Here is an 18235-nt window from a genome sequence, read left to right on the forward strand (position 1 = left end):
AACAGAGTGATTATTCGATCTTCTAGACTGCATATCCTATCATCCTGCATTCTGCTTATTCTATCTTCTAGACTGCTTATTCTATCATACTACATAGGTACCACTAAGCAGAGGTTAATGGTGCTGTCTAAATGCTCAGTCCCTGAAAATATCATTAAATGTTTATTCTGACAATAAAATGCAATAAAAATGTACATAAAAATCATGATTGGGAAATCAGGGGACAGTGAAAGGGAGACAAAAACATGAGAAGGGGTATCACGGTTTGAGAAGTAATGTAACCATTACCTAAAAAAATCTAACTGCAACCCTTCTATACATTAACCCTAAATAAAGTACAAAAACACCCCACACCACCATAAAAAAATCTAGACAGGTGTTAATGTCTAGACAGGAGAAAAACTGAAGTCAGACACAGCAGAGAAACTGGGGGCACATTCTTCTCTTTCTTCTGTTTTCTTTTGTCGTTTCTCATCACGCGCCTTGTTCTCATCACCAACTCTTTCTGGTGGATCATAGAACATACTTGCTGAATTGTCTGTGATACAATCTGGCATTAAAGGCAGGAAGAGTTGATTGAGCATGAGAGCAGATCTTTCCTGAGCACTTCCTCTGTAAGTCTGCCTCTTCGCTCTCACTGGCCCATCTCTTTCTTAGGGAATGTTGTGCTGCCAAGCTCACTTTTCCTACTACACAGCACCAGCGCAATACAGAGATTTCTGATCTGACTTCTTACTACGTAATATTTACAATTAAATGAAAGATACCCAAGGTGACTTTCTTACATATCTACAGTTGCAAATATATTAAAGTGATATACATACTACAAAGGTTGTATACAAAATAATGCTCAGGATGTCTGGTGTTGAAGAAACGAGCCACTTCCTAAAAAAGATAAATACATTCATAAACTATATTGTTGAAGGCGGCTCCTTTGTACAACTACTTAAAGATACTAGTAAAACATGCTCTCTACTTTGGAAAACGCTTTTGTCACAGCTTTAATCTTCTGATTTTCTTCTTCTTCAAGTCTGCGAAATGCTTCTTTTGACCTAAGAGTATACACTAGCTCCCCCCTTGTTCTGAAGGACAAAGCAGCCAAACATTCATGCCTTCTAATCCTTGTCTATCTCCAGATAGACCCTCAGATTAAACAGGAAGGTGCTGGAGGCATTAAGGTAGGCATGTTAAATCTGTCCAAGTCTCAGTCTGAATGACCTGCCCTTAGCCTTTGTCTCTGGAGGCCTGGCCAGTGTTTATAGTTCTGGATTTTTCTCTTCAAGATGACAAGAAAAGGCATTGTGTTTGGAAAGCAGTCTGCCTTTTGCAGTTTTATAAATCCTGTTCTTCCTGGATCCCTAGATATCTATGAAGTGACTACAAGAGAGCATGGCTAAGATCAAGAACACATTGTATTTTCCAGCAAAAGTAGCTTTTACTTGACTTAGGGGCAAAGGGACATGGTCTGACTGCATACAGAAGTGGCCAGACTTGTTGATGCTTCCTCACTGTGTTTGTTTCTCCAGTAACTGTGGCTGTGTTCCACGCATCTGCACTCTGACCCTTTTCTTTCTATATTCAGTGTTGTTCAAAATACAATGCTGAAACCTTCTTCCCTTTGAAGGACAAGCAGGAACATGTGACCTGATTAGCCTCCTCAGGAATTAAGTTTGTTCAGTGTTATGTTTATGATGTACAGATCAACACAAAGTACAATGTTTACCCTCATTGTTTTCAAACTCAAATATTTAAAGTCATATGAGCTATAAAATGTCCACTCAAAAACTTCCAGCTGCCAAATTTACATCTCTTCCTCCAGCTTTATTTTGTCATAGTTGCATGTTTTCCTTTCTACCAAATGGATTTGCAGAATATAATGCATTTCATGACACTTTGGAGCAGTATATAACACTATACTTTCTGTGCGTGCATTTTCCATAGATCCATAAATATTAATCCTATTTTTAAAAGAACAACCAGGGCACAAATCTAGAATTTCTGGTAGAAACTCAGTTACAAAAGACCTACCATATGATTCTTCTATGAGAAACTCAAGAAACATTAAAACTGATCTATGGCAATCAAAAATCAAAAGAACACTTTCAGTGTTTAAAAAGTGATTATAAATGCCAGAACATAGTCAACAATTTGATAGTGGTGTTCATTGCATGCCCTCATACATAATTGCGTTAACAGACAAATGTAAGATGAGGGCAATGTGGAGTCTGCATCAGTAAAGGTTTATTTATATAAGCATGCATTACATAATGATGGTTTTTCAGTTAAACACCAATTGTTTTTTTTTGTTGTTGTTGGTTTTTGCCAGTCCTGGGATTGAGCTCAGGACCTAAGCACTGTCCTAGGACTTTCTCAAGGCTAGAGCTCTACCACTTCAGCCTCAGCACCACTTCCGGCTTTTTTCTAGGTATGTGGTACCGTATTGTTCTTTATTGATACATACGGAAGAATAAATGTCATGCAGATTACTAAGTATCACATGAGATTTTGAGACACACACATGTATATGCGTATACACATACAAAAACACATACATACATGTACATAAATCAGGTTAAATACAACTATTATGTCAAGCATTAGATAACATCATAGTGAAACTTTAAAATCCTTTCTTCTTTAATAATATATAACACAATGCTGTTGTGTGTAATCAATCTACTGTGTAACAGCTCAGCGAAAAGTTACCTCTTATGTCATTATAATCTCTTGCTCATTGATCAACCTTTGTCCAAACCTTCCTCCTTCTGACTCACCCAAGTTTCTGATATTCACTAGTCTAGGCTCACCTTCATTGAGATCAATGTTTTTTTATTTCACATATTCCATACTTGCCATTTGGTTTATTTGATTAACATATAACTTCTCCTTTTGTGTTATTGACAAAGACAGTTGTTTGCAGGAGTAAACAAGGCACTATCATGTAGAGGTGCCACAACATTCACCTTGGAATGGAAACTTAAGAGGTGGATTTCATCCCTTGGCTATTCACTGCTGAGCAGTGAGCTTTTAACCAGGGGTACATATGTCTCTGCCACATAATGATCTCTTTAAGTCGCATCAATACCCAGTCGAGGTATGATTGGATCCCAAGATCATTGAAGTGTGATTTGTTTGAGAATCTTCACACTGTTTTCTTGAATGTCTATGCTAATTGATATCATCAATAGCTTGCCATGGGCCATCTTTCTCCACAAGTTTACTAGCATGTGTTACCTCTTAACTATTCAATAATTGTCATGCTTGTGGAATGTTGCAGTGCTATCACATTGTGGTTTCCACCTGCATTTTTCTGATGATGAGTGAGGTTCTACATTTTCTCTTACACTATTTTTTTTTACCAATCTTGGGGTTTGAATTCAGCGCCAGGTACTCTCCTTGGATTTTCTCAAGGCTAGGGCTCTACCACTTGTGCTACAGCACCACTTCTGGCTTTTTCTGTGAATGTGATACCAAGGAATGGAACCCAGGGCTTCATGCATACTAGGAAAGCACTCTCCTACTAGGACTTGCTCGCTTCTCTCATAAGAGTTGTGGAGCATTTATTATTTGCCTTGTGTGGGGAAAGAGACCTGTAGTCCTGAGGCTCTGTTTGGATAACTGATGCCCAGCTTACACAACAGTACTCTTATGGGATGAAGCTGCTGAGAATTCCAGGAACTTACTTCAAGTACATTCATTGCTGTTCACACACTGAGTGATCACCCATCAGAGCATTTCCTGTCATTGACCACTGAATGTATATACATTATATATGAACCCATACACAGATCTCCAATTATATTTCATTAAGGAAAAACAGTAGGAATTACTACAGGAATTCACTGTATGTGAATACATACGTACATATATCCCTAACCCCAAATTTTATGTGCTTTCTTAGTAAGGAGCTTCAAGGGGCTTAAAATTAAGTTAGTCACTTACAGAGCCCAAAGTGGGATTTCCCTTATTTAATTATCAGGGAATCTATGTGAAAGAACATATATATTTTTAGACATGGCTTTCTTCTCCCTAAAAGACTACATATGGGGACACAATTCCTCTCATCCTGTGATGGAGCCTATTTTCTGATCCTTGAATCCAGACTGCTTTTGTAATTCATTTTTGTCTTAGCTAATGAATTCAAGGCCACTCACACTCACTTGAAGACTTAGTCTTAATGTAATTACATTCATTTGCTTGCTGTTCCTAAGGCCATCTCAATGGTCCCCAAGATCTAGCTGCCTGGGAGAAGAGACATAATAACAGAGAGGCAATCAGAAAAGCCAATTCAGATTAGCCAGTCCTCAGAGGAGCGGCAACTGATCAGAGATGCCCAGATCAGCCCAGTGATGTAGCCAGTCCTGTACCTAATCATTGGAACCAGTCCATTAAGCCCCATCCAAATGTTCAAACCACTCTATCTTGAGATAAATAAATGGGTGCTCTAACGAATCAGTAGGACCTCCAGGGCTTCGCATAAACAAAAGCAAGTTGATACCATGCTTTTATGATTTTTCACCAGAAAGAATAAAATGGTAGAACACTGCTTTGCCTGGGTCAACACTAAGCTCTTGAGTCTATAGAGTTCACTCTGTGCTGCACAAATATGCTTACCTGCATTGGATTCCTATAGAATGTATGTATCCCAGAGGATGGAAATGACATGGCGACAAGACGGTCTGGAAAGCAAAAGAATCCCTATTAGGAAAGTCAGTACAGATGGGAACAACAATAATAACAAAAATTATTTGTACATCTATCCAGGTTCTTTTCTCAGAGTACAAGAAGAGTTGATATGATAGTGACATAACCAAGATGATGCATTAAGATGAAGCAATAGAAGTCTAGGGAGGTGATTTTGTGGCAGAGCGTTTGACTTGCATGCAAAAACACTCTGAGTTGGATTCCTCAGGACAACATAAAGAGAAAACACCAGAAGTGGCAGTGTGGCTCTAATGGTAAAGTGCTAGCCTTGAGCAAAAGAAGCTCAAGGACAGTTATCAAGTTCTGAGTTCAAGCCCCAGGACTGACAATACAATACAAAAGTAAATAAATAAGTTATGCAATATCATACTATCCTTAGGCTCAACAGGAACTTAGTGTTTGAAGCCGTCTTACCTTAGCAAACCTGACCTCATGGATAATGAACTTGTTCTCTGGGATTTTAGAAGATTAAGGTCTCTTTCTCTTGGATGCTTAGATAGCTAACAAAACTGAATAAATAATAAGTGAAATTTTAATGGAGCCACTTGAAATTGCATCGTATTTACTGTCAAACCACCAGGGAGTCTTGGTTTGAAATGAATGAGATTACCTGTGCCCAGATGTAATCTACCAATATATTACCATAACACAGTAGCCTATGAAATCATTGAGAAAAATACTTTGAGAGTATGGAAAGGAAGGAAGGAAAGAAGAAAGAAGAGAAGGTAAGAGAGACAGAGAAAGGAAGAAAGAAGAGAAACAAAAAAGAAGAGAGAGAAAGCAAAAAGCTAGGCATTTTTGGCTCAATCTTGGAAATCAGCTATTCAGGAGGCAAAGATCTGGGGAACATGGAAAGACTTCATCTCAATAAATGGCTTGGTACAATGGTATACAAGTAGAAGAACTGTAGCTCAGAAAAGCTGGGACAGAAAGCAAGAGCCTACCTTGAAAATAACAATTACATAAAAAGTGCTAGTGGTGTGGCAGAAGTAGGAGAGCCTCCCAAGCAAGCAAGAGACTGAGTTCTTTTCCCAGAACCACCAAAGAAGCCAACGTAGTAAGAAATCAAAAACAAAAAGCTCAAACCAATGTGCCTTAGATAAAAAACATTGTAGTTTGGGAAAATCAAAGGGAATATTCTTACTTCAAAGGAAAATGTGGATTAAACATAAGTCAATCACATGACAAGTTTCAAAAAACAGTAATATAATTAAGAGAAGTCAATCAACAGTTATGTTTCACAAACCAGTGATGTAAGTTAAATCTAGGTCAAATCCATCCTTGGCATATCGTCTCTTATTGCCAGACACCTGGGAGGAACAAAAATGATGAAGCTGTAAAACAGAAGTCAACCACAAAGAATTTGATATTGCTACCTAAAACTTTTACCAGGATGGGAAGCAAACATGTCCTGCCCACTTACCATTCTTCTGATTAATTTTTCTAGATGTCTTTTCTGAGTTGCAAGGTGAAAGATCCTCATAAGTGTTATCAGCCTCAGAAGCCGAAAGAATACAATCATTCTAAAAATTTATAGATACATACTTTTAGTTCATCAATACATATGTTTAAATCTGTGTACATATGTTACATTGCTCTGCACCACCCCCATGGCCTCCACGTTCTGCTCTAGTGCTCTAACAGTCAGCTATACCCCTCATCCCAGAGGACACTGGGTAACATATGGACATACTTGGTGGTCACAACCAAATGGATGCAGGTGCTAATCACATCTAGGACTGCTGCTAAACACCCTACAATAAATATGAATCTAGGAAGAATGATAGGATGTTTTTGTCCTCTCTTCCCTACCCAAGTAATAACTATCTTCTCAAAATATCAGTAATGCTAAGATTGAGAAATTACTGTCTGGACAAACAGTAATGAGTTCATTCAGATTTATAGACTATTTTAGTTTTCATCTTCCCCCCAAATGAACTTTGATTGTTTGTACATTGGTGTTATTCCTTTTAGTAACAGAGGCTCCCTACAGCTAGTACATGCATATCAGGCAGGAACAGGTTGCAATACTTCCCAACCATACTGGCTGGTGTTTCTCCTCCATTCAGAAACACAAAGGTGTGGACATGTCCAACAAGATTCATTTGGCAGAACTGCTTCAACCATGGTTCACAGATCCCAGAGTTTCCAATTCAGTGGTCCAGGGTGGAGGCTGATGTGTTCTTTCTTTCTTTCTTTCTTTCTTTCTTTCTTTCTTTCTTTCTTTCTTTCTTTCTTTCATCTTTTCTTTCTCTCTTTCCTTCTTTCTTTCTTTCTTTCTCTCTCTCTTTCTCTCTCTTTCTTTCTCTTTCTTTCTTTCTTTCTTTCTTTCTTTCTTTCTTCTTTTCTTCCTTCCTTCCTTTCTGTCCTTCCTTCCTTCCTTTCTGTCCTTCCTTCCTTCCTTCCTTCCTTCCTTCCTTCCTTCCTTCCTTCCTTCCTTCCTCATTTCTTCCTTTCTATCTTTCTTTCTGAAAAACGCACTTTATTGGGAAGCAGAGTGCTGCACAGCATAGACAACAGAGATTGCCAGATGTGAGACCTACAAGCCACATTTCCTAAGACAAAGGGGAATTTTTAGTAAAATCATCTGACCCATGGTTTCCAGTGGGCAGGCACTAATGGCTTCCCAGTGGAGAGCTAGGAAAACTCCCATCACTTTCCTGAGGCAGTTGTGGTTCCTAGAGATAGAGCCCCTCAGGTGTGCCTTCTTGTTTTTAATAAACAAGATTTTCTTTAGATTTTTTGAAGTCTACATTTGTTACTTTCATTCTGTGTTCCCTCAAGGCCATCAGCCCAGCTTCCGTACAGATTGCCTTATTGTTGGCCCCAGAGAGATCATCTTTGCCCTGATCAAGTCATCTAGAGTCACGTTGTCTGCCAGGACAGTCATGCTTTTATGAATGTGGAAGGTGAGCTTATTTTTTTTTCTCATCTGGCAGGGGGAACTCAATCTTTCTGTCAATGAAGCCTGGTCTGATCAGTGCTGGATCCAAAGTTTCTATCTGGTTTGGGGTCATGATCACTTTCACATCCTCCCTTGAATCAAAATGATTCAAGTGGCTTAACAGCACCAACATGGTTCTCTGAACTTTTTTCTCACCTCCAGAGTCCAAATCTTACATTCTGGTGCCAATGACATCAATTTAATCAATAAACACAATGGATGGTTCGTGTTCTTCTGCAACTCGAAACAATTCCCATACAAGTAGGGGCCCGTTGCCTAGGTACTTTTGAATAAGTTGTGAGCCCACCTCTCTCAAGAAAGTGGCCAATGTTTCATTTCCTACTGCTTTAGCCAACAGTTTTACCTGTGCCAGGTGGCCTATAGAGAATGATGGGTGTTTTATACCAATCTCTTCATAATATTCAGGATGAGTGAGAGGCAATTCCTCAGATTCCTTAATATACTGGATTTGGTTGTCTAAGCCACCCATATCTGCATATGTCTCCTGGGGAGCCTCTCCACCTTCATCACTGTGACCAGGGGGACCATGTCATCCATTAGCATCCCTATCACCGCATGCACTTTGTGGTTGAGCAGGACTGAGCAGCCTGGTTCCAGCAGGTTCTTGGCCAGGATGGAAAGATGATGACACAGTGCTCAGAGCCCACAGATGTGGACACCATGGCACAAATGTCATGTGAAAGTGATCATGACCCCAAACCAGATAGACATTTGATCCTCTTCCAAGGTGCCTACCAACATCAGGGTCCCCCCCAGGTCATCCACCTTTCATCTTTCCTCCTCTTGCTTTGCTTCTAATAGCTTCATTTGTTCCTGATTTCTAAGAAATTCTTCTTCCATGAGAAGATAATCTTTAATTATCTCTAACTTCAGTTATTTCAAGCGACACTGAGTTTAAGGTGTCACCAGTAGCAGTTTGCTGGCAGCATCTGGTCACTTCGTTTTCTTCTTCTATTTCTCCACTCTAGTTGGTACAGGTGCTTCATATTTCCTTTTCTTGTCCTTATCATCCTTCTTGCTACCTCTGGCCATGACCACGACTCTGACTCCGATCCATCTTGATTCAGCTGCTGTAGCTGCTACCTCAAGTGTTGTCTTGCTACCAAGGTCTCAAGTGGTGTTGAGGTTGCCCATTGAAGGACCATATGGATTGAGGTTATTTTCAAGATCCAAACCCTAGCCAAAGCAATATTTACTTGGGGATCACACTGGACCTCTCAGAAATTTTGGTAAGAAAGAATCTATTTCTTTGACTTCTAATGAATATAGCTAAAAGCCTCCTAACATTAGCCCTCCAATGTACATTGGTATTTTTCTATCTCATTTAGGGAAAGGGAGATAGAGACAGAGGCAGACACAGACACAGATACAGACAGACAGCCACACCCATACACATATTACTTAGTAATCCCTTACTGCTTTAACTTTGCCTTAACATTCTTTGTTTTACCAAACTGCCATTGCAAAAATCCATTATCTGGGTTTCCATATACGTGATTTCCTGGTTTCCATCGGCTATTTTTTAGAGAAGTATAACTAGAGCCACTGAAACTTCATACATGTTCAAGTCAATACACTTGCAATGTTAGGAAAAGCAGATTAGTAGATCATCAAGGGGGGATTTCAAAATGATGTTCCAGTTCCTATATCCAATGGAAGTACTTTAGTGAAGACACCTTTAACTGGCTTTAAATGCTGTCTGTTTTTAGATCTCAAGGGTATGAAAATGTATCATTTTCCCTTCATTTGTTCTTCCATTTTTGTGTTACAGTCCCTTGAAATCAGGTTCTTACACTTGCTAAGTAGGCCTCTACCACTCAATCCATGTCATCTTCCCTAATATTTTATTTTCAAAAAATGTATCAGGTTCAGAACTTAAACAGAAATCAGTTCAATATACACAATTTAAGACAAGAATAAGTACAAATTAAGGAACAAATGAAAGAAAAGTGTGACAGTTAAGTCATGGGCTTCCTACCTTTGGATATCTTTAAAAAATGTAGCATTAAAGAATATGTATGTGATGTCCATAAATAAAATAATGATAGTGATGGCAGCATCTGTAATATTGAGGAAATCTGAAAAATAATGCTTTTTCCTGTAAGAGAAAGTAAAAAAAATGGTTATCTTCTTTAAGAGGATAGAGGAAAATCTTTAGAGCAAAAAGTACTTGACTCAACTTCATTAAAATTGTTATTGTAATAGATTCTATGAAATGGATGGACTGGATTTGGGAAAGAGAAATCATAATACTGGTGGAAGGTATTCAAGTAGTAAATTTGTATTATTACATACTTGCATACCTGATGACAATCAAAGCTTAATGAATAAGCCATCTACCCCAGCCACTGGACAAGAGGTATGCACTGCCTTCTCCAGTGGAGTTGGAAGAAGACAAATGCAACAGTTCTGTTGAGCAACAATTTCAGTACATCATACTATCCCCAGATCAATATATGAGTATCATATGAGATGGGTATGAACTGCGCTTCTGAACTCATAATCTGTCCTTGCACCCACAATGGAATCCCAAGGGGCTGCTGTGTCCTTAAATGGACAAAGACCGACATCCATCTACCAGACTCCTTTCCACCACTGACTCCTGCAGAGGTGAGCACTAGTCCTCCAGGAAAAGCATCTTCACACTCTGAGGCAGTCTGTCAGGATCAGACTAACCTGGCAGTGAATAACTCTGCTTTGCTCAAGAGAAGAAGGAGAACAAGTCCTCAGGAAAGAACATACACTGCCTTCTGAAATGACTTGGAGAAAGGGAGGCTAGGAAACCCAGTGCCTGACTCGCCCAGCAGCCCATCCCCAAGGCTTGCCTCACCCATCCTACTTTTCAGAAAACCAGCAAGAAGGAAAGGGAAGCAATCTATTTCTTTCTTGCTACATCTCACTAATGAGATAAGCAATCTCCACATCACCTGCAGATGCTTTCATTGAAACTTTTCCTTTCAATGAACTCGGGACTATTTAGAGTGCAGTATCTAGTATTTCACATACTATCAAACGTTACTTGAAATTCCAGTCAGAATCAAAGTATTGATCTATAGACCTCAAGTATATACTTCTCCTTCTAATTTTTAACAGTCATGGGGCAGAACTCTGGGATCGGGTACTGTCCCTGAGCTATTTAGCTCAAAGATACCATGCAACACTTGAGCCAGAAAAACACTTCTGGTTTTCTAGTAGTTAATTGGAGATAGGAATCTCACAGACTTTAGCACCTGGGCTGGCTTGGAACTGTGATTCACAGATCTCAGTTTCCTGAGTAGCTAGGATTACAGTCATGAGACACTGGGCCCAGATTCTTCTTCTTTTTTTTTTCTCTAGTCTTGGTGCTTCAACTCAGGGCCTGAACACTGTCCTTGGACTTTCTCAAGGTTAGAGCTTTACTACTTGTGCCACAGCACCACATCTGGCTTTTTCTATATGTGGAACCGAGGAATTGAACTTGGGTCTTTCTGCATGCTTGGCAGGCATTCCACCATTAAGACAGACTCCTGGCAGTCGTACTTCGCCTTCTTAACATACACATTGACATATTAATTACCTGGTCCCTTTTGGTAAATCCCTTTAAGCTTTATCTGTTCAAAGACTTTTCTCAACTACTCCATGAGAGTGTCTCAAGCTATATAAAACTAATTAAAGCTATTCAATGAAAATCTGGGTTTGGGCCTTGGCTTCAAAATGCTTTTCAAGAGGCACACATTTGTTTGGATTGATCTTCTAATTAATTTAGTATCCTGAAAAAAATTTGGCTGGGCGTTTGTCCTAGTAGAATGCTTGCTATCATGCACCAATAACCTGGTGCAAATCCTTGGCACCACATATATAGAAAAACACTGGGAGTGGTGCTGTGGCTCAAGTGGTAGTTCTTTAGCCTTGAGAAATGTCCAAGGACAGCGCTCAGGCCCTGAGTTCAAGCACCAGGACTGGCAAATAAATGTTATTTTGTGTAAATCAAGGAGATAAATGGGAGTTTCAAGCACACAGTTAAGGGAAATAGTGAGCCTGAGCTACTTGGTGGCATAGCCAGTCTCAGTAGGGTTCTTCAGATTTAGACTTCAGAGAGAATAAAACTTACCCTTTCAGAAATACTTGTAGAACAACATCCAAAAGGAAAAATATAGCAATCACAAGGGAAAGTGTTCTATACTCTAATGGAATATGTAGTTTGCTGGTCGTAACTATAATATCTGTTGCCATTAGACCAAGATCGACAAAAATCAGTAGTATTGCCAAAATCCTAAAATAAATAAAGACAATGAGAGTTTGGCACCACATTTCAACAATTCCTAAAACTATATGTCAGATGCTAAAAAGACATTATTTAAGATTATAGTGGCCAATGGTATGAAGAATTAGTGCATTCCTATCTAAAAACATTGTTCAGTTTTTTATCCAATAGAAGCACTGCATAGTGAACCACATTCCCTCCTAAACAGTATACTGGAGGGTATGTAGAAACCACACAATAACTGCAAGCTAGAACAAAAATGGAAATGAAATGACTAGTCTGTCAGTATAAACTCTTTAAATATTGATAAATTCTGAAGATGAATCTATCAGTTTCTTTTAGCACATAAAAAGTCATCAATCTGAATCTTTGTCAGACTGTAATAGTTAAAGCTCAGTGAAGGCATAACTGACCTAAGCGCTTGAAGGACTACCTGCCTGTGTGCGGTGGTTCATAGCTATGATATTAGCTACTCATGAGACTGAGGAGGATACCAGGTCAAGGCCAGCCCCAGCAAAGAAATTCCACAAACCCACTTCAACAAGACAAGCTAGGTGTGATGATGTAAGCCTCTTGTCCCAGCCAGGTCAGTAAGGCAACTTCAATCTTCCTACTGAAGTCCAGGCCAGTCAGAGCAAAAGGCCAAACCTTATCTCAGAAATAAGAAAGTAGGAAGGGCTAGAAGTCTAGTTCAGTCAGTAAAATGCCTGTCCAGGAAGCATGAGGCCCTAAAATGACTAATGCCCACTTGGATCCTAAGATTTTTATTGAGGATTTTAACATGTATATGATTATTTATTTGGGGGTACTCCTTGCGCAGCTATGGACACATGAAAAAGAATTCAATTCCATACATATTTATGGAATTGAACTCTAAGTGCTTTGAAGCCTTTCTGTCACATATTTTAAACGAACTACCCATTGGTTGATTGTATCGTTTATGTCGTTATGACGATGAATTGAGAAGATTTCAAAGTCTTTAAAACTGAAACTCAAATGAAAATACTAGTAATTTTTATGGACTCTAAGGCACAGTATAAAATTATTCTCATATGTAGAGTGGAAGCCTAAGGAACGTGTTTCCAGAATGGAGGAATCACATAAATAAGGGAGTTATTAGAATACAACCTATACTTCCAAAAGTTTAACACTTCGTTGTTATTCTTTCCTTTAGTTTTGCTTTCCTTCTTTCCTCACTCCCTCCATACTTTTCCCTCTTTCCTTCTTTCCTACTTTCCTTCCTTCCTTGCTTCCCTCCTTCCTTCCTTGCACTCCCTCTCCCTCTCCCACACCCTCCCCCTCGCAATCTCCCTCTCCCTCTCCCTCACACCCCTCCTCTCATTCTTCCAGTATTTCTGTCTTTCCTTCTTCCTTTTCCATTCCTGAGCCTTGTACTCTAGGTGCTGTCCCTGAGCTGCTTTTGCTGAAGACTAGCAAACTCACTTGAGCCAAAATGCCACTTCTGGCTTTTTCTGGGTCATTTATTTGAGATAAGAATCTCAAGAACTTTCCTGTCCAAGCTGGCTTCCAGTGGTAATCCTCAGCTTTCAGCCTGGATTAGAGATGTGAGCCACCAGCACCCAACTTATATTTACTTACTTTCATGAGTAGAAAAACACATAGCCATATGTCATTACCTAGACTTGCTTAAATGCCATTTTTTTCTGAGTTATAAGACCAGCTTAAGACAATTTTCCAAGATCAATTGGATTATACTATGAAGGCACACACGGGTTATTTTTCAACATCTTAACAGTAGAAACTCTTGTTGCTCAGTTTGGACTTTCTTAGATTCTTTTCACTTCAAATATTGATGTTATATTTTATATACATACTTCATTGCTTGTATTTCTACAGTCTTACCCACCTGAATGATAGAGACAGTAGAATTTTATTTGCAATTTTCTTCATGTGGTTGCTGTAAAATGTGAATAAAAATAAAATCAGTCACATTTTGTCTCTCTTGATATGGCTTTTTTACCTTTTTAGGAAAAGAGTAATCTGTTGGTCTTAGGAACCGAAACTTTGGTGCAAATCCAAACAAAAGTACATGCATTGTACAAGATTAACCAAAACCAAAGTCCTGTATAATATCAATTTAAAGGGATATTCTACACCAGTTTTATAATGAAATGCTTTTAATAAACAACTAAAATATTTACATTTATGTTTCATGAGTTTTTCACCTTCACATCCAGAATATATGAGGAAACAAACATACATATACCGTACACCAAGTTTTGAATCTTTAGTGTAATATTTACCTTTCACATAAAATTCTAACCCTGACTTGATGGTAAGAGACTTTTCATCCACTAAATAAAGCACATACGATATGAGGGGCCTGTCCTCAGCTGTCAGTTCTCCATGAACAACTGGAAACCTAGTCAAGTCATTATATATTGCCCAACCCAATTCCCAGAGCAATGAAATGAGATACATCGGGGATAAACACGGGCCCAAAAAGATTCTCGTGTCTTCATCATCATCTCTTGATATAGACATCTGACACGTAGTTGGGCAGAATTTTGTTTAAGGCTTGAAATACACCTTGGAGGTGAGCCATTATAGGAAAACATATTTCAAATTAAAACTTCCCTAAGGACTAGTCTTTTCTCATTCTGAGAGAGAGAGGGGGGGAGGGAGGGAGGGAGGGAGGGAGGGAGAGAGAGAGGCGGGAGGGAGAGAGGGGGGAGAGAGAGGGGGGAAGGGAGGGAGGAAGGGAGGAAGGGAGGGAGGGAGGGAAAGAGAGAGAGAGAAAGAGGAAGAAGAAGGAGGAAGAGGAGGAGGAGGTGGTGGTGTAGGAGAAGGAGGATCAATGCTGGTGTTGTATCCTCTAGCTGGAGATAATGGAGCACCTGCAGAGTAGTTTCTTACCCTGCTGGGGCTTCCATCAAAACACTGAATTGGCTTTGGCCACTACAACAGATTAGGAATAAGAAGAATTCTTGATATTTATTCTTAAGACAGCTAAGGTTTTAGAAAGGTAGCTGCAGATATTACATCCAATGCATCTTAGAAAAATATCAAAAATCCTGTATTGTCATCAATACTTCCAAGAAAGTTCTCTAATCTAAATCACTTTCCTTTCTTTGACTATACTTTCATGTGTGTCTGTACCTACATTCATGTTAATATCTATAAGTATACCTAGGTGAGTGGTGCATATATGTTCAGAACATACCCTTCATTGTTGTTAAGTTCATCACATTTTGTTGTGGTATCAGACAAGATATCGCTACAGGATGAAAACAAAGCACATTGTCAGGTATCTTCTAGACTTGATTACATATCCCCCCATATTTCTCCAATAACCATCAACCAACCGTTCAAAAATGTTTTGTTCTACTTCTATGTATTTCAATATATTCTGTAGTTTATCTAGCTGTCTATTTCTACTGGAATTCCATCATGGGATGAGAGCATGCAGTAATACAATCATTTCTTTTTTCCCATATATTTTTTGTAATTAATAGAAGGGTTACATTATATTCACCAGATTGAAGGTGCATCACTTCACATACATTGATACCCTTTCTCATGTCTTGGTCCCCATTTCCCTCCCCTCCCCCCGGAACATTATCTTGTTTTCCCCCCTTCCCTATCTGTTTTCAAATAACCAAATATACGTATATACAATATATCAGATAACAAGGTGAAATACTGTAACAATATGAGATAACCAAGGGACGGCAAAAGAGATGAGAGATAACAGTACATTAAGGACAACAATCACTCATTATATGGCTTTTGTTTCTATATCCTGGAGGTCCTTTCATTTAGTGTCATACGACATGGGCTTATGTATCTAGGTTTTGTTCTATTGTATATCTCTGCTAGGGGAGCTCAAGGTTTCTACTGATTATGACAAATGAGGGACACCATAGAGCCTATGCTCCTTTGAGTCTGACTTACTTCACTTAATATGATTTTTTCTAAGTGTTTCCATTTCCTTCCAAATGGGGCGATGTTGCTCTTCCTGACAGCAGCATAGAATTCCACTGTGTATAAATACCACATCATGTTGATCCACTCATCAACTGAGGGGCATCTGGGTTGGTTCCATTCTTTGCTATGGTAACTAGTGCTGCAATGAACATCGTTGTGCTAGTGACTTTAGTATGTCCTTGTTTCTGGACGATTGGGTAGATGCCAAGTAGTGGAATTGCTGGATCATAGGGGAGCTCTATGTCTAGATAAGTAGGACTGCGTTAAACTGCAGAGCTTCTGTATGGCAAAGGACATAGCTAGAAAATTAACTAGACAACCTACAGAGTGGGAGAAGATCTTCACTAACCATGCAACAGACAAAGGCCTCATATCTAAAATGTATCAACAGCTCAAAAAAATGAATCATTTCAAAACTAATCTACAAAGAAACAACCATCTAGTAAACAGACGAACCAAAGACTTAAGAGTCTTCTCTGAAGAAGAAATATGAATGGCCTATGGACACATGAAGAAATGCTCGACATCTCTGGCCATAAAAGAAATGCAAATCAAAACAACTCTAAGGTTCCAACTCACTCCAGTTAGAATGGCCGTGATTGAGAAATCTAATAACAACAGATGCTGGAGAGGATGTGGACAGGAGGGATCATTACTCCACTGTTGGTGGGAGTTCAAATTCTTTCAACCACTATGGAAAGCAGCATGGCATTTCTTCAAAAGACTAAACAGAGCTCCCCCAATCATTTCTTATGTGTATCTATTAAGACTTACTTTATACTCTACAAAGAAAACCATTTGTATAATTACATTTTAATAGAGAAGAAAAGAACAATTCTGCCTTTGTGCTGTAAATATTTCCTTTGGAGAAAGCTTGGGGAGTGCTGGGATGATACTTATTCTGTGACTGTTGAGTGGAATAATAGGCAGATATGTGCTTCCATTGGCTATATGTCATTGGTTGAATCGGTTGTGGATTCTATGGAGAGGATCTAACATGGTTGGGATCCATCTTCTCATTTATGTGCAGCGGTGTCTGTTGTGTGAAATTGGGTGCATTGAGGCTTAGCTGCCTTTTTGTTGCTAATCATTGCAGTATCTTTAGCCACATGAAGTCACTTTCATCTTGTATTATTTTCAAGTTTTCTTTGTTACATAGAAATACATTTTCATTTTCTTCCTTTTCAGCTCCATTCTGGGAATACCTTTTTCCATCCTTTCACTTCAACCTGTACTTGTCTTTGCTAAGGAGGTGAACTTCTTTTTGGGATATTTTTGTGCTGAAACTACTAGGGCTTCATCTTAGGGATTGGTTGCTCTTCCTTAGGTTTCTCTATCAATTCTGGTACTCTACCACTTGAGCCATACTTTCAGCTTTTTGCAAGTTAAATGGAAATCACAATCTCATACATTTCCTGCCTATGCTGTCTTTGAACCATGGTCTTCATGAGATCTCAACAGTACTGACCATTACAGGCATGAGACACCATTGCCCAGAATCTGTGTCGTCTACCTTGACTGAGGTAAAAAGTACCAGGTGTATAGTATTCATGAGGTACATAGTATACATGATTCCATAATTTCAGCAAAGCAGTGCCAATATATATATATATATATGTATAAAAACACACACATGGAGAATTCTTAGGTGAGTCTCCTGTCTCCTGGAATTTATCATTTGTTTAGATATAAGACTCTTCTTGGGGTGGCTACATAAAGACAATCGCATTTGGAACAGCATGAGGTAGTGGTAGGCAGGAAGCAGAGGTGCCTTCAGAAAGTTCAGTGAAGCTAAGAATCCTACAAGTGCTCTTCCCTCTCAGGTAGTGTTGTCTCTATGTTAGGTGGGTGCCCCAGGCCTTCACAAGTTCCTTCATCATTCCTGATGGAGCTTCTCTCACAGCCCTATAAAGTCTTGACATGTCTTCACAGAGATGAAACACTGAACATTGAGTTTTTCGGCTGTTTTGCTTTGTTTAGTTGGTTTTGTCCTTCTAGTCCTGGGTCTTGAACTCAGGGTGTGGGCACTGTCCTTGAGCTGTTGCAATCTATCCCTCTACCACAACCTACCACTATAGCAGCACTTCTGAGTTTTTCTATGCGCATGTAATACCTAGGAATCAAACCTGGGGTTTCCTGTGTGCTAGATAGGCAATCTAATAGTAGACCACCCACTCAGACCAGTTTATTTTTTTCTTTTATTTCCTTTCTTTCTTAGTTTCACTCCCTTCCTTCCATCCTTCCTTCTTCCCTCCCTTTCCCCATCTCTCTGTCTCTGTCTCTCTGTCTGTCTCTATCTGTCTCTCTCTGTCTGTCTTTTTTCTTTCTTTCTTTGTCCTTCACCTGGCTTGATACTTGATTTTTGGGGAGAATGC

The 18235-nt window shown here is 39.2% G+C and overlaps 2 protein-coding genes across 4 annotated transcripts in view; one reads left to right on the forward strand and one right to left on the reverse strand.

The window, feature by feature from the left end:
- LOC150039413 (uncharacterized) overlaps positions 1-18235 on the forward strand; it is a 510688-nt gene that overhangs the window by 161156 nt on the left and 331297 nt on the right. The window lies entirely within an intron of this gene.
- LOC150039419 (phosphatidylinositol 3,4,5-trisphosphate 3-phosphatase TPTE2-like) overlaps positions 1-18235 on the reverse strand; it is a 62280-nt gene that overhangs the window by 28740 nt on the left and 15305 nt on the right. Inside the window, exons 8-15 of the mRNA XM_090327834.1 lie at positions 15097-15150; positions 13780-13830; positions 11760-11921; positions 9648-9767; positions 6128-6227; positions 5951-6080; positions 4615-4679; positions 825-885 (exon numbers count right to left, since the gene is read on the reverse strand). Coding sequence (XP_090183960.1) covers positions 825-885; positions 4615-4679; positions 5951-6080; positions 6128-6227; positions 9648-9767; positions 11760-11921; positions 13780-13830; positions 15097-15150 — 743 coding nt within the window. The remainder of the gene's footprint in view (positions 1-824; positions 886-4614; positions 4680-5950; positions 6081-6127; positions 6228-9647; positions 9768-11759; positions 11922-13779; positions 13831-15096; positions 15151-18235) is intronic.

The sequence above is a fragment of the Megascapheus bottae genome, unplaced genomic scaffold (assembly GCF_031878675.1).
Source record: "Megascapheus bottae isolate mThoBot1 unplaced genomic scaffold, mThoBot2.hap1 HAP1_SCAFFOLD_40, whole genome shotgun sequence".
In the NCBI taxonomy this organism is placed as follows: domain Eukaryota; kingdom Metazoa; phylum Chordata; class Mammalia; order Rodentia; family Geomyidae; genus Megascapheus; species Megascapheus bottae.